This window comes from Lepidothrix coronata, unplaced genomic scaffold, assembly GCF_001604755.1.
Source record: "Lepidothrix coronata isolate B3197 unplaced genomic scaffold, Lepidothrix_coronata-1.0 Scaffold34, whole genome shotgun sequence".
Lineage (NCBI taxonomy): Eukaryota > Metazoa > Chordata > Aves > Passeriformes > Pipridae > Lepidothrix > Lepidothrix coronata.
The window spans coordinates 4,017,047-4,032,385 of record NW_016690214.1 but is presented as its reverse complement, the minus strand read 5'-3'; the positions used below and the strand labels follow the sequence as shown (position 1 = coordinate 4,032,385).

Genomic DNA, 15,339 nt, shown 5'->3' with positions numbered 1-15,339 from the left:
TTTTCCTAAAATGTGAAGTTAATGCTTTTACAGCTATGCTGTGCCCTACCAGTGCACCTGTCTGTACAGTTTTGCATATGTGTGCCACAGACAACAGAGAGGGAGCTATAATTTAGGTTTGGGGGTTTTTCTCTCTCTGTAATATTTTTTTAAAGGACATGAACATTTGCTCAGTATTTGGCAATTAAAAAAAAAAAAAGCTTTTGTAAGGGCAACTGTTTCATATTCATTTGTATTTGAATTTAAAGTACCTTGATTTGGGGGAATAAAATGATTCCTTTAGTGCTTAGAAGGGCAAGTAGAAATTCTATCACTGAGACTGAGCTACAGGATGTGCAGCATGAAATGTGTGTGGGGAGCCCTCGGTCCCTGGTTTGGTACAGGCAGGGTGACAGTCACACAAACCATACTGGGCTGGTGGGTGTTCCCAGGGTGGTGCAGTAACTGTTTCCCCAGAGAGCTGCCCTAAGACTTTTGTGGGGTTTAATTCTTGGAAATGCAAACTGCTGCTAGTTATGAACAGTTACAAGGGGAGCTGCTGTTGTCATTCTATCTAGTTCTGCCTTTTGCTGAGAAACCTTGGGCTGTGCTGTTTGCTGCAGTTCTCCACTTGCTGTGGGAATGCAAGTTGGATCACACATCTCCAAACCATAAGGAAATGTCTTTATTTCATCCTGACCTGTATTATCTTTGTGCAGAGGCTTCCATAGGTGAAAAATCAAATGGATCAGTTCTGGACATCTCCTGTTTCTAAATTAGTCTTTGATGTGCTGTAACAATTTTCATTGTGACAATGATTTATCCTGAGGCTAAGTGCATTTCAGCTGGGGGATTTGTTATTTTAGTCAAGACAATGCACATTTCAGGACTTCACCTGATTGTTGAGGCAAGGATTTGGTTGTAAAAAAATCCAAAATTAGTAACTTTAAATGGAGCCTAAAACTGCTCTCATGAAATAGTTTATGTCTGTAAAAGCAAAGTGACAACATCTAAACCCCCCCCCTCTGCTTACCATTGTAGAACCATGTGAATCAAGCTGTTTGTTTCCTTATTTCTTATTATGTTTTTACCCATGATTTTGCCCTATCTCATTCACATTGCTCTCCTGGGAGTTGTTTCTACAGCATAATAAGACCACATTTCCAGAAAGTTTTCCAGAATATGCAACTTACCTTTCTTCTTTCATTTCATACCTTGTATGTGACTAGAAAACATGCTCAGTATGATAATGTGCAGCAGCATTTTGCATCTTACTGTTTCAGTACAGTGGTGAAAAAATGCAGTTCACTTGCATTATGTTATTCCAGCTATTGCTTTATTGTTCTGTGTTTATTCCCTGCACTAGTCCAGGATATTGATGGTGAGAATACAGGGAACATTTCTGTGTTTCAAGTCATTTGTGATGCCCCAATTCTGTGTGGATAGCAAAGGTGCCACCCATTTTATTGGTGAATAGCTGCCATTTTTAAGGTGCAGACTCACCTGCTCTAGATTTAATAGAAACTTTGATGAGATTATAAGTGATTCCATTATCTTCTTCCATGTGTTTCAGGCTTGGGGGTCTGCTCTGGCCATCTCCTGACAAAGCTTCCATGTGTAACCTGGACAGTCGTGAGGGTGTTTAGGTTTGCACAGTGAATGCAAACTGTTCTGTCTCTCCTGAGTTTACTACTGACTGTGTGGTATTTGGTATTCAATGACTGTACTCTTGAAATCAAATGGGTTTGGGAAATTGAAACTTCCTTTGCAAACATGCCTATGGCAATTATTGGCCTATTTTTGTCCACAGTTTGGGACTGTGTCTCGACCCACACTCCACTGTTAGTAGGGAGAAATTCTTGAAAACAGATGTTAAGAGGAGAAATTTATGTGGGATAATCTGTAGCACTATATAAAAATAGAAACTGGATGTGTTACTCTAAGTAACTGAGAATTACATTATTAAATTTGATAAATTGCTGAGTTTCTTTAAAATATTAATAACATAGAAAAGTGGAAGGCGGATAATCATTTTATTCCATAAGCTCAGAGAAAATCAGTCTAAAATCTTTGCAGTATTGAGTCTCAGAGAGCTTGTTTCTCATCATATCCACACTTGCACATTAGTTTCAGGGATGCAGCTCACATAATTCCCTTCTGATTGCACATGCTGTTGTTCTAATTTAACAAAGTCCTCTCATCACATATGACAATTGTGTTGACTCTGTCTCTCCTCATTCAGAGACCTGGTCTCCCTTCAATACCCTGTGCGTGTGGAGAATATGTGAGATTACACAGAACCAGACACTTTTGTGCTCAGGGTGTCTGCTCACCACAGTGTACAAGTGAGAAAGAAAGATGTAGACAGGAAAGAAGGGAATGTGAAGAAATGGTGCATTTTTGTCACCTCTGACTTCGAGATCCCTGGGGATAGTTTCCTATGCTTGAAGTTGGGTCAAATCTGAATCTTGGGCAAAATTATTCCCACATAAGGTACTTCCAGAGTTAAATATTAATTCAATTTTTCCTAATATGGAAAAATTACTGTAATCATAGAACATAGAAAGTATTGTTTAATTATGAGATAATATGGAAATCTCATCAGGGTAGGCAGTCAGAGGCCACAGTCCCTCTTGGAAGGGCTTGTGGTCTGAACGGACAGGACAAACACAGAGCAGGATAAAGTGATATAATATACAGACAAAACCAGTGCCTGTCCACTAACTGAGGAAGAAACCACTCAGTATGAAGCTGTAAACAGCAACATTTAGTTTGGGTGTCATTTTTTCTGACACCTGCACACCAGAACTCACTCTGTCAAAAGGCTGTTTTCCTCACTCATTGAAACCCCTTCTTAGACAAATTAGCAAATAATTTTGAAGTGGTCTGTTTTATTTTTGCCATCCTTGATTCCACCTCCCCATACCTATTCTATAAAGAGCAATTTGCCATTGGAAAAGCCCAAAAAAGTGGGTTCTAAGTGTTCACAGCCTGTGGGTGAGATCTCAGCCCCAGCAGCCTTGTGGTGAGCCCGTCACTGGTACAGTCCCAACCGACGGTGCGGCAAAACCTCGTTAAACAGCTGCTGCTTCTCTTCTAGAAACTTCCAGCTGAAAATGACCCAACAAATGCACAACCTGAGTCTCCTGCAGACCAAGAAGCACAGCATGCCCTCCTCTCCCAACGCTGCCAAGCGGCTCTATCGGAACCTGTCGGAGAAGCTGAAGGGCAGCCACACGTCCTTCGACGAGGCCTATTTCCGAGCGCGCTCCGACCGCCTCAGCCTCCGTAAGACCTCCATGGTAATTACTTGATCTCTATCAACTTGCCAATTTACTGTCCTATTAATCTCCTCAATCAGTTTGCTTTTAATCTGCGCAGTTTTCATCGTCTGGCTTTTGCTCCCCGACCAGTGCTGTGTGTTCCTCACAGCCTTACCCTTTGGGAGTCTTTGTAAGTCATTTGTAAGACTTTTATTTGAAAATAAAAGTCTGCCCTCCTTGAAGGCTAAAGACAGGCTGCCTTATGCAAGTGATGATGCTTTATTTTAGGAGTAAGGTTTTAACTTGGCATTAATGTGACCAAATGTGAATTAAATCTATACATGCAACAGCTTCTCTTACAAGAAATGAATAAAAAAGTATTTTGAGAAAACTGAAGGTGGCTTAAATAGAAGTGGAAGTGAAACTTGCAGGCCTGACAGATAAATGCAAGGTTGTTCAGAGACTGTGGTGATGGTCACTAGGTAAGACCATGGAAGAAGGAGATCACACATGGAGCAGTCTGGCCTGAGTACCCCATCCAAATCACAGCCAAGCACTCTGCTGCCAGCACTGCACAGCACATGCTGGACTTAACCCTCACAAGGGCTCCTGTTTCTGCCAGTGCTGGTGAAGTCACACAACCCCCAGTGCACAAATTTTGAAGAATGGCCTGTGTCCCTGAAATAACACCACGATGGAAGTTCAGTGCACAGCAGAACTTTTTGCTGGAGGAAGATAAACCTGCTGTTGATATTGCCAAAACAAAATAAATTCCCCTTTTCCATAAGTAGGAAGAACATCCTTCAACTTCTCCTCTGAATTATTTTGAAGGAGAGAGCTCCTCTCCTCTTCTGAAGAGCAGTGACTAATGGAGTGTCTGTGAATGCACCAGCAGACACCTCTTGGAACCACTTCTGTGCTGCACTAGAGCAGATGCTCAACACAATGCAGGAGTAAACTCTGAGTGTGTCTGGGCCAGACAACAAAAATTGTCAGAAGGAAAAAGCCCACTCTAGACTCCTTTAACACTCACAAATCTTTGTTATGTATGAGACAAATTGTATGAATCAATGCAGGAATTGAAAATGATTTTAAAATCAAGTGGCAGATGCTATCCCCTAGGATCCTGCCTTTCTTGAAGTTAGAGGACCCATGGAGACTGTTGTCTGTCTCCTGTGAAGAAAGCCCAGGACCTGAAGGAAGCAGGGGATCATCACTGCCTCCCTCAGCTCTGCCAGAGCCAATAGATTCTTGTTCTACAGGAGAAGCCTGAAACTCAAACAGGGCTTGAGAGCTGGAAAGCAGCCTTTGCATGGGAGCCAGCAGCTGTGCTTTTGAGGCCATGGGTTTCCAGATGCTTTTCAGTTTGTATGGATGATTTGAATTGGGGTCTCAAAGTATGAACTGTGGGAAAAGATTCTTTAGATGAATTTTTTTAGCCACTATCTTTTCCTGCCTTTTTTTTTCTAATTGCAAGCTTAAGTGTGACTAAGTGAGTGAAAGAGGAGGATAAAGTAGAGCTGGGGACCGTGCCAGAGCAGAGTGACATGCAGACTGAATGAATGCCAGTCTGTCAGCATATCTTCTGACCAGTGTTTCTCCAAATACACACTTCAAATTACATATTCCTTCAAATATGGGATCTTCTGTCATACTTAACTAATGAGAAGAGAAATTGCCAATGAGCCCAGCCAGAAGACTGAGGAGCAGGGCACTGCTGCTGAGGGTTGAGTCCTCTGCCAACCAAGCCAACTACTCACAGTCTCACTTCTGTCCCTCCTCGCTCCAGATCTGTCACGTGCTGGGAGTGCCTGTTCAGTCAGTCCTAGCTGTGACACTCCATCTCACCTGGTGAGGTGGGTGGTGTTTAATGGGATACAGACTTATTTGTGCTCACTTTGTTTCCCCAGCCCACCCCACTGTCCTGGGGGTGTCACAGCTTCTATCACTGCTGACCCACAGCGAGCAGAGGTACCTGTAGGTCCTGCCAGTCCGGGGGCTGAGCTGGTGTCCACAACACTCAGTGAACACATTCCCACTCGACTCAAGAGGTTTGGGATCCCATTCTATCCATCCTGCTTGTTGTTTTCCCAGTTTTCCCTAGAAATAAATAGCGAGGGGTGGAAATATTCCAGGTCAAGTTGCTGACTGATGTATTTTCTGATCACTGAGTTTCTGTGCCCCAGAGCGAAGTCGATGAGTAAAATCATGTCTCCAGACAAGTGAACAACATTTGTTAGAATTTGTTTTCTTTCAGCTTTGGCTAGTGAAGAGTTTTCTTTCCAGTCTCTCTTGCTGTGCAACACTTTCCATTCAGTAAATTGTTGTCTTGCTGCAGACATAGCAATGTCCCAAAATAGCTTTATTCTTGAACTCATGTTTATCAAAACAAGTCTTTGCAGAAACTACTTTACCACTTTTTCCAACTCCAGTAGCACATAGTGGACTTTTTCAGTCAAGCCTAGAGCAAATAGCTTGAAAGGGGCACTTCATTTTAATTAAGCTACATAAGATTGCATTTCTAAACACTCTGGCACTGAATCACTTACTGGAACATGGTTATTACTTACTGCAAAGCAATACTGTAGTTCTTTTCAGTATATACATTTGTGCATCAGAGTAACACCTAAATAAATTAATCACATAGCACAGCTGTCCAGCTAATGATTAGAGGCTGCAGGGCTGAGTCAAGGAAAAAGCAATGTAAAAACTGCTCCTAAATTTCTCCCAATCACTTGTAAATGTGATTCAGTTTCTCTTTGAATTCAGTGGTTTTGTCCTTTCAGAGCAGAAGAAAGTTATCTAGTAAATATAAATGAAGGCAGAAATCAGAAGGCTTTTGTTGGTATTTGTGACAGTACCAGCTGGACTAAAATTGAGCACTTGGGTCTGAAGATATTGCCCCTTACCCCTGTTTGGATTTCTTATCCTTGGACTGCAGAAGTCTGAAAAACACTGCAACACTGGAGAGCCTTTTACATGGAATATGATCAGCTTTTTGCAGAAAACTATATAATCTTCAAATACATTCTGTTTTCTGTGTGAAAGCAAATAGTTGGGAGAAAGTTGGTCAGGTGTGTAGAGTATTTTTCTGGACTTAGTGGATGCAAACTTCCAAATGGGGCAGTTCCCTGGCAGGGCTGAAGATGTAGCAGATGTTTTGCTGCCTCTCCAGGATGTTTTTGAGTGAAAAAGCTCCAGCATGGTCAGATGGGCACTGCTCTGAGCGTGAGGGGTGCACACACGGGGGCTAGAAAGGCCATCTCACAGTTCCCAAGTTTTTACACTCTTTGGAGTCACAAGACTTGCCAACATATTTCAGCCTATTGCTTGTGTCTGAATTGTTCATTTGGAAAAGCTGATATTTGCAATTTGGTCTCACAATTGTTTGAACTGGATGAAGTAGCTTATAATATTCATGTTCTGCTTCTCATTTAAATCAGGGCAGCTTTTTCAATCAGATTTCTAATGAAATGAAGAAATAGAAATTTGCTTTTATTTTTTTCTCTTTTGGTGAAACAGTCTTGCCAACAGGTTAGTTGGCAACAGTGTTTATGACAAATTAACTTAAACACGTGCTTAGATTCTGTTCAGCAACTTACTTAGGGCCAAAATTTCACAAATACTTCAAGTATTTCACTTGGCAAGCAAAAATCCAAAGATGCATTTTGAAAGGCATCTAGGCAGGTCTAAATCTTGATAACTGAATTAAAAAAAAAATTAAATCAAAGTTTTAAAAATAATTCTACAATAATCAGTCAGATAGGTAATATCTGTTGTTAAAGTGGGTGTATATATATTTGAAAAGGACCAAATGCCTTTGCAAGCCATAATTTGGGTTAATGTCAGCTGTAATACCAAAGTTAACCATCTCTTATTTTTTTATTATGTAGCAGGGAATTTTTGTTTTATATAATGCAAGAAACTCCTGAGATGTAGCACAAGATTTTCTGAGTTTCACACAAAGTTGGAATTAAAGCCAAATAATGGTATTGAGCACTTAGGGTAGCACTCCACAAATGTTAACTCATTTAACTTTTGTGCACATATGTAAAGCCAATTAAAAGAGAATTACTATTCTGGTTTTTAAAAAAAAAAAAAAGGGAAAACCATGTGTGTACCCATTGCCACAGAAAGGAAAATGTGAACAGAGAAGTAACTACTTTCCTGTCACTCAGTAATATCACCAGCTTTACCTTTTTGCTCTGCTCTCAGGCGGTTTCCAAAAATGAACTTAACTAAAAGAAATGCAGACTGATGTAGTAATTTAGTTTCCTTCAACAAATTCCCTTTGTAATAAGCTCTTGATTAATTTACTGCTAAATAAAGTAGATTTTCCTTGCTGGGATCAGTTACAAGAGCAATATGATTTTGCTGGTTTTCTGATTGGATCAAAATGCAAATGACTCTGAAGCAAAATTATCCTGTATTTCCATAAACAACAGTAGAGAAGAACTTCCAATATCAGTAGTAGGAGCTGATGATTTACAGCAAGTATCTGAATCATACCATTAATTAAAATATTTTTAAATTATAATTAAAATTACTTAAAATTCTTTTAACCTCTAGCCAGATCACTTCATGTTTCAGAGTAGGGGCAAAACACCAGAATAAGAGGAAGGTCTCTGATATCAAGATTATAAGGTGTTACATAAGCAAGACATCAGATGTGTGGAGCTACTGGAAGGCAAAGAAATATTGCTGCATTGCAGTAAAAAGTTCTGTCATTTTTAAAGTTTCACTTTATAATAAAAGAGATATGTGCTGTCTTCTTTGCTAACATTTTCTGGACATGTGCTCTCACTAATGACAGTGCATGTCCTCAGAGACAATTTTTTTTCTTGAACAGTGGTGGATAAAGAATGATGAATTGAGCTGCTCACCATCCAGCTCCCCCTTTTTCTGAGGTTTTTATCTTACACCTAACACTGAAATGTGGTCTAAGTATTTGATAATAAAATTAAATCAGAATCTTACAATGCAGAGAAGAATCTCAACCCAAGAATTTGACAGAGCCCCAGGATTAGCACTGATGTTTTAGGCAGTATCTTTTTATTCTGCGTGGAAATCTACAGCAAAGATATTTCTCCAGCATGAGCTGTCTTGTACTTCAGTGTCTAAAAGGAGATTCCCAAGTCAGCACTACTGTCCCAGAATTGTTTTATTGCTGCATAGTTCCTCTCACCCTTAGACAGCCATTTAACATGGGAATCTCATTTCTCTCTACTGGCAATTTTGGGTAAAGGTCATTTAATGTACGTCTGTCCTCCTCTTCTGCTGATCCCTAAAATCCTGCACAGGGGGGGTCCATATTAAAACTTTTAGATAACGGGATCTTTGCAATTTCTGAGTGTGGCACCAACACTTCACATGCCAAACAGTTGACCAGATCTCTGTCAGGCCTGGGAACTTCTGAAGACACTTTTAACTTCAAGCACAACTGAAAAAAAAACGCTCTCGAACCATCAAATTCCAGGGTGTAGCTGTGGACTCTAGTTCCCAGAACTGCTTGCAAACCATTAGCCCATGAATTTTAGGAGACAAAAGATGTTCCAGCAGGTCAGTGCTCTTTTAAAAAGTGCCATTTCACTGAGAGCAAAACTCAGACAGGGATCTGCCAAACAAAACCACATCAATTTAAAAAAGAAAACGAAGTTTTGATGTGGTTGAAATGTTAATTTCTAATCCCACTAGAAGATGGTTTCTATTAAATATTTATTTCATAGAATAAAGAATACATTCTGTGATAAGGATTTTCTCTGTGTTCCCTCCATGTGGTTTCAGGACACAGGGAGCTGGTTCACATCACATATCTGGATGAGTTGCTCTCTGATCCTTGCATTTCTTTAGCTCTGCCCAGGAGCACAACACACGTATGGAGATCTCAGTTCTTCTGCATGCTGAGCCCTCCTCACCAGGCTGGGCCTCTTGCTCCTACTAATTCATTCCAAAGAGGGGGAAAACCCCTATTGGCTAATTATGGCAATGGGACACTGGGAGAGAATGTAAAGAATCTTGGCAAATAACGTGTCATTACTGTAGCTCCAGAAGGATGTTCTCATAACAGAAACCTGCAGGCCATGCTACTCTCCTGCACCTGCTTCTCCCCAGCTCAATTAAGGAACAACAGGTGCCTTTGTGTTACACCATTCTTTTATCTCCTTGATGTTGCTAAGGAAAAGGTTCAGTGGTTCTCCCTGCTTGAGGGGCAGTCAATTTTTTCAGTCTCATTTCTACATCCTTTTATGTATTTCAAAGCTGCTTCTGGTTACAACTTAAACACAGGAATACTAACACCTATAAATGACTGAAGTGGTAAAATGGTCAATACCTATTGCTGGCTCACACTGGAACTGGGAGGGTTTTCCTCCAGAATAGCTTGTTTGATTCAGATTTTGATCACCTGAGTTTGTAGATTTTTACTTTAAATTTTGAGTTTGAAAACTCAGTAGTCCAAGACTCTGCCAAAATCACAGTGTCTGTTTTCACACAAAATCCTGTTTTTCACACAAAATCCTGTTTTTCACACTGAAAACATATGATGTTGCTCATATAATTTGATTACAGGACAGATGTCTAAACAAGCATGGGTTTGTTTTATATGGGTTTGAAACTCACTTGAATCTTCACATAGACCTGAAGCAAGGTCAGGCAGGCCAAGCCCAATTCTGCAGCAAACAATTGCCATTCTTCTAGCTGAACCTAAGTTGGGGCTGGAGGATCAATATTTTATAGCAATCTCACAAAACACAAATCTTCTCCATTTATTTTTAAGGCACTAACAACTGAAAAATTTTACTGAGTTTCTGTTCTCATTGCTACGCAGAATTTCCAGTGCAATGAAGCAATGTTTGAGGCCGTGGAACAGCAGGATCTGGATGCTGTTCAGATTCTTCTTTATCAATACACACTGGAGGAACTGGACCTGAACACACCAAACAGTGAGGGACTAACTCCTCTGGATATTGCCATTTTGACAAATAATGTCCCTATTGCTAAGACCCTTCTGCACGTTGGGGCAAAGGAAAGCCCACACTGTAAGTAAAGAACACAGATTGACTTAGATAATTGCCTGTAAGAGATCAAGTTTGATGTGGTTTGGGGAAAGTTTTTGACACACCAAAATTGCCTGGTTTTATGATAAGGGTGGTTATACCAGCTTCCCAAATCTTCGTTCGCGAAGCCCAGCCATGGTTATACCAGCACAGTACCACAGTTCTGGGGGATGTTTACAGCAATAACTGCTTGTTGAATGCATGCTCAGGAGATACTTTTGTTCTCTATCTCAGATACACCAAGTGATGAATCAGGTTGAGCTTCTAACATGATTAACGCTGGCCAGCTGAGTTAATACCAACACTGAGAAAAAAATCTTTAAAAGTACAGAAACAGGGACTGAGTGACTCAAAGATCATGGGCTGCAATGAAGAGTTTGTTATCAAAAATGAAAGGACGATGGGTTGTCTAGACTTTAGTTTATTTTGATTATCCTTTTGATTTTGGCTCTGCTGCCTTCAGGAGACCGGTTGTGTTGAAATCTGTCATTTCCACTACCCAAAGAATCCTCACTCCTCGTCTTCAAATGGCCTAAAATCCCACTTAAATGAGACTCTCAAAGTTCTACCGAACCAGGGAAAACCTAAACACAACCCAAACCTTCTCACTTCACTGGAATACCGATATTGCTCATAACTACATATTGTACTTATAAAACTTCTTTGTATTCCTTCGTGGGCCCTTTTCTGCCCAATGTGTGGGTTGGAGGGTGACTTACCAACCCAATTAATCAACCCTCTACCATGACACAAACTCTGACGCCTTACTTGGGTCTAAAAATACCCCGATGTATGAGAATTTGTTTTAAACTGTCAATGCCTATATTTAGGACATTCCCAGCAAGGCTATAATGAGACTGTGTTTGAGGGGTTCGGCCACTGCAGACTCTGCCATTAATTTGAAGTTAGTTAAATTAACAACATTTAGTGCTGGCATGTCAATCTCAGTGCTCCAGGAAATTGCACCTTGAGGCTACTAACATTGCCAGTTTTTTCACTGCAGAGTGTGTGTGCATGTGCATGTTGAGTTTTTTTGCCAGACCCTCAGTGTTGGTACACCTTTATTGCTTTTCTATATCCACAGCACTTATATTATCATTTATTCTGGCCTCCTTTAACCTTCCCTGGAGATTTTTGCATAGTGTAGCTGCTCAGTGAAAAGAGTTTTTTAGTTTTATATTTATTTGTTTATTTTTCTGTCATGGTTCATGACTGAGGCTTTAAAAAAAAGTGTGACAGCATTTAGAGTACATGATTGACTGCTGAAGCAACATTCATTAACCATGACAAATCTAGAGGAAAACACAGTCTTGAGTGTTCTAAACAGCAGTAAAAAAGACTAAACTAATTTTTCATTGACCTCATCTGTAAATAAATGCAGTCTGATGGCGAGCAGGGGCAATCATAAATTAGTATTCATTTCCTGTAATTAATGCAAACATGCCTATGAACACAGAGAATATGAATATATAACCACCTCATTTCCATTTCAAAATATACCCACCAAATTTCCACTTCACTTATCTTGATTTTTAGTTTTTCTGATTGAAATAATGGATGAAGCATTCTCAATAAAAAGCAAACGATTGTTTGGGTTGGGTTTCTTACCTCAAGGGTTTGCAGTTGCTTCTTGAGAGCAAAATGCACAAAGTTATTTTCAGCCCTCAAAACAAGGGGTCACAGCACCTTTGTAGGTGGCTTCATTCTTGTGGAACTGATACCAGTCACTTTATATCTGCTTTCTGTACTTAACCAACCCTGCTCAAATGAAATCTGTTCTGTTTGTGTCATCTCAGGGCTGCAAGAACATGACCCAGCACCCAGCAGGAGCATTTCCATTTCTCTGTGGTGGGCAGTTGAGCTCAATGGGAGGGTAAAATCCTGACTCACCCAATTTTGGGACCGCACACAAGCATCTCTTGATCTGATTAGAACTGTACAGGACAGATGCACAGAGCTGGGAGGCTGCAAGATAGAGGAATTCCCCATTCCAAGTGCTTCCTATGGAGAAAACTCTTGCTCTGCCACTATATTAGGTGTAGTGATCCAGCTGAAATCTCATTATAGCCCCCAGCCTAATGCTGTAGAAAAGAGGATCTGGAGGACAGATAACTTCCATCTGTATCCCCTGGATTTCTGCCTGGAACAGGAACAGCAGCAGATAAAGCAATAGAAAGTAAAACTGTGATCTTCATCTCCACATGGATCTCAGATTGTATAAATCTTAACAGGAACCCAGCATCTTTTAAATACAAAGTGACTAAAGCAGAGAGTACAGCATTTAAAACACTAATTTAGCTGGGGAGGAGGCAAAGTCCACTGTGTTATCTTTTCAGTTACTCTTATTCATCATATACTCATGGTTTGGCTTGTTCATGTGAACCCAAATAAAAAATAGGATTAAAATTCCCACTGGCTGATTGGACACGTTTCCAAGACCTGACAAATGTGAATGTGAATCTTGATTAAACAGATAGAGCCAGATCCTTGGTGAGAACTTGAGCCAATGCCAATTCTCAATCACCTGAAGTTCTGGCACATAAAATCTCCTTCCCCGGTCCTGTTGTGCTGTCAGATGTGTTGCACTCTTATTGTAGGCATGGATCCAGGAAATCCTATCACCTTTAGCCTCCCAGTAAACCAGCAGTTCTGAGGATAGCAGCAGATTCCAGGGAGCCTGTCCATATGTCCCTGATGTCCATATGAAGAATGATCCAACTTAAGAAGGATGGCTGCAAGCCAGCTTCTGAAAGCAAAGTCTTAGAGACAAACATTCTTCAAAAACAGCCCTTTGGATGTCAGAGGTGTTGAGTAATTCTTTGCTCTCCTCCTGTGGCTTTAGAGATCCCAGGGCAGTTTTCACAGCAGTCCATAGGGTTATTCTCAGACTCTGCTAAACTTTGACTGTCAATTATGAGAGATGGAGGGAAAAATTAAAATAAGAAGTTCAGATTGGATAAAACAAACACTCTTTTCACCATCAGGACAGGGAAGCACTGGAACAGGTTGCCTAGAGTTGATGTAAAGCCTTCACCCACCCTGGAAAGTTTTCAAGACCAGACTGGATAATGCCTTCAGTAACTTGGTCTGACCTCTTGGCTGAGCCTATTTTGAACAAGATGGTTGGACTAGAGGAGGTCCTTTCCAATCTGATTTGTCCCATATGATCTCAGTTTGGAAAATAGCACATTCATATCTGCAGACATATTTGCTCCTGTGGTGTTTTGATGTCAAAAACCCGTCAGGGCCTCGGTGCTTTATCTGGTACAATTTGATGTTTTCAGAAATGTCTGGCTTGTGTGAGTGCTCAGTGCAGCCTGTGCAAGATTCCTGCTGTTCCTGTGAAATCCTTGGGGAAACAAGATCTGTCCCTACATAGCAAGCCCCCACCACTGCTAAGAGAAGCTGCGTGTGGTAGGGCACTGGTTTTGGTAAACAGAGGCCTTTTAAATTAAGACTATCTCAGAGCTCTTCTGCAAAAACACCAATTACTTCCTGTGATTTCAGCATTTCTTCTCCTGTACACAATTTCCTGCATATTGAACATCTGATCAGTACTTGCATTTCTTTTGAGATTAAACAATGTTACAAGTCCTATTTTCCAAACTGCAAATTGTTTGAACAATTTTAGACAAAGAGCAACTCTGAAAATATGACTTGATTCACCACACTTCACTGTATAATCAGGGAGATTTTATAATCTGGTTTAGGGCAGTCTTGTGGACTTGGGATAAAATCAATCCTATTTTATTTTGTATCCTATGTGATCTTCATTTTCACCTTTATGTAGCCCACAGTAATTCATACAGGCAATCTGAACTGCTAAACATTAAATTTAAATTACCCTGAGCACTGGAGAAAAAAAAAATCTCTGTGTCTCAAGCTGCTCACTGCCTGTTCAGAGAACTAATTAGGTATTACATGGGCAAAACTGGCACAACAAAAACCTGGAAAGGGATCCATTCTCTACCAGCCGTGGCCCTCAGGCACAAAACTCTCATTCTTAATTTTGTCAGTTAGCTCTCTGTTTGTAGAGGTTTATATATTGTATGTGTTTATAACCAGTACAATCTTCTTTTTTTTTTTTTTTTTTTGTGTGTGAAAGCTTATGATCTTATGGCAAAGTAGGGGTTGGAGAGAGAGAGGTTATTGCTTTAGTTTGGTTTTCATATCCCACTAACTTAAAACACAAATGCAATTTCAGTCTAATTAAGACATTTTTAAGCATATGAGAAATACCAGCAGAAAAAAAATGTGCTAAATTTATTCATGTTGCTAATCCCACTTAAGGGGCCAGATCTTTAAGTGGTATAAATTGGCTCTAATCCACTTGATGACAAGATAACTACTGGAAAGCAGAGCGTTCAAGGATTTGACCTTATATGTGCTTTGCAGAATTTTGTCGCCACCAAGAAAATACTTTCCCCCTCCCCTTTTCTTGGCAGTTGTTGACATGGAAAGCAGGTCGGTGCATCTGAGCACGTTGGTCCAGGAGGCCCAGCAGAGAGTGACTGAACTGTCTGCACAGGTGGGGAGCGAAGGGCTGGGCACCGACACCGCCGAGAGGGAGAAGCAGCTGAAGGCCTGGGAGTGGAGGTCCAGGCTCTACCAGCGCATGAAGGCCGGCTACGAACACGCCCGTGAGTGACACAGGGGGCCAAAATTCTCCACATAAACCCTACAGCTGAGAACGTCCTGCAAAGGTGCTCTCACTGACTGACCCTCCCAAAGGTGCTCTCACTGACTGACCCTCACAGCACTGAGAATGTCAGGGAGGGAAAACTGAGGCCTTCGGTCCTTTCCAAGGACCAAATATCTGAGGGCAACAAGCACTTATCTCCTCAAGAGCGGGCTGCATAAACTGATGAGACCTCCAAACTCCTAGTTTGGGGTGTAATGATTCTGTCCTTCTTACTTCACATTTACTCCTGGATCTCATTTAACATGTTCAGAGTTTAAAACCAGATGACTATAAAAGGACACATGAATAGGCAGGAAGAGGGATGGGGATGTTGCCTTTTTCTCAGCTGTAATTTGATTAT

The 15,339-nt window shown here is 40.7% G+C and overlaps 1 protein-coding gene across 3 annotated transcripts in view; it reads left to right on the top strand.

The window, feature by feature from the left end:
• The window catches only part of ANKFN1 (ankyrin repeat and fibronectin type III domain containing 1), a 132,958-nt gene that overhangs the window by 61,417 nt on the left and 56,202 nt on the right, over positions 1-15,339 (top strand). For 2 of the 3 annotated variants that reach the window (XM_017812026.1, XM_017812028.1), the window contains 3 exons: positions 3,080-3,281; positions 10,069-10,279; positions 14,743-14,937. In XM_017812026.1, coding sequence (XP_017667515.1) covers positions 3,096-3,281; positions 10,069-10,279; positions 14,743-14,937 — 592 coding nt within the window. In that variant the 5' untranslated portion in view covers positions 3,080-3,095. Of the gene's footprint in view, positions 1-3,079; positions 3,282-10,068; positions 10,280-14,742; positions 15,001-15,339 lie in introns of those variants that run through there. The other variant, XM_017812029.1, reaches the window with a different exon arrangement.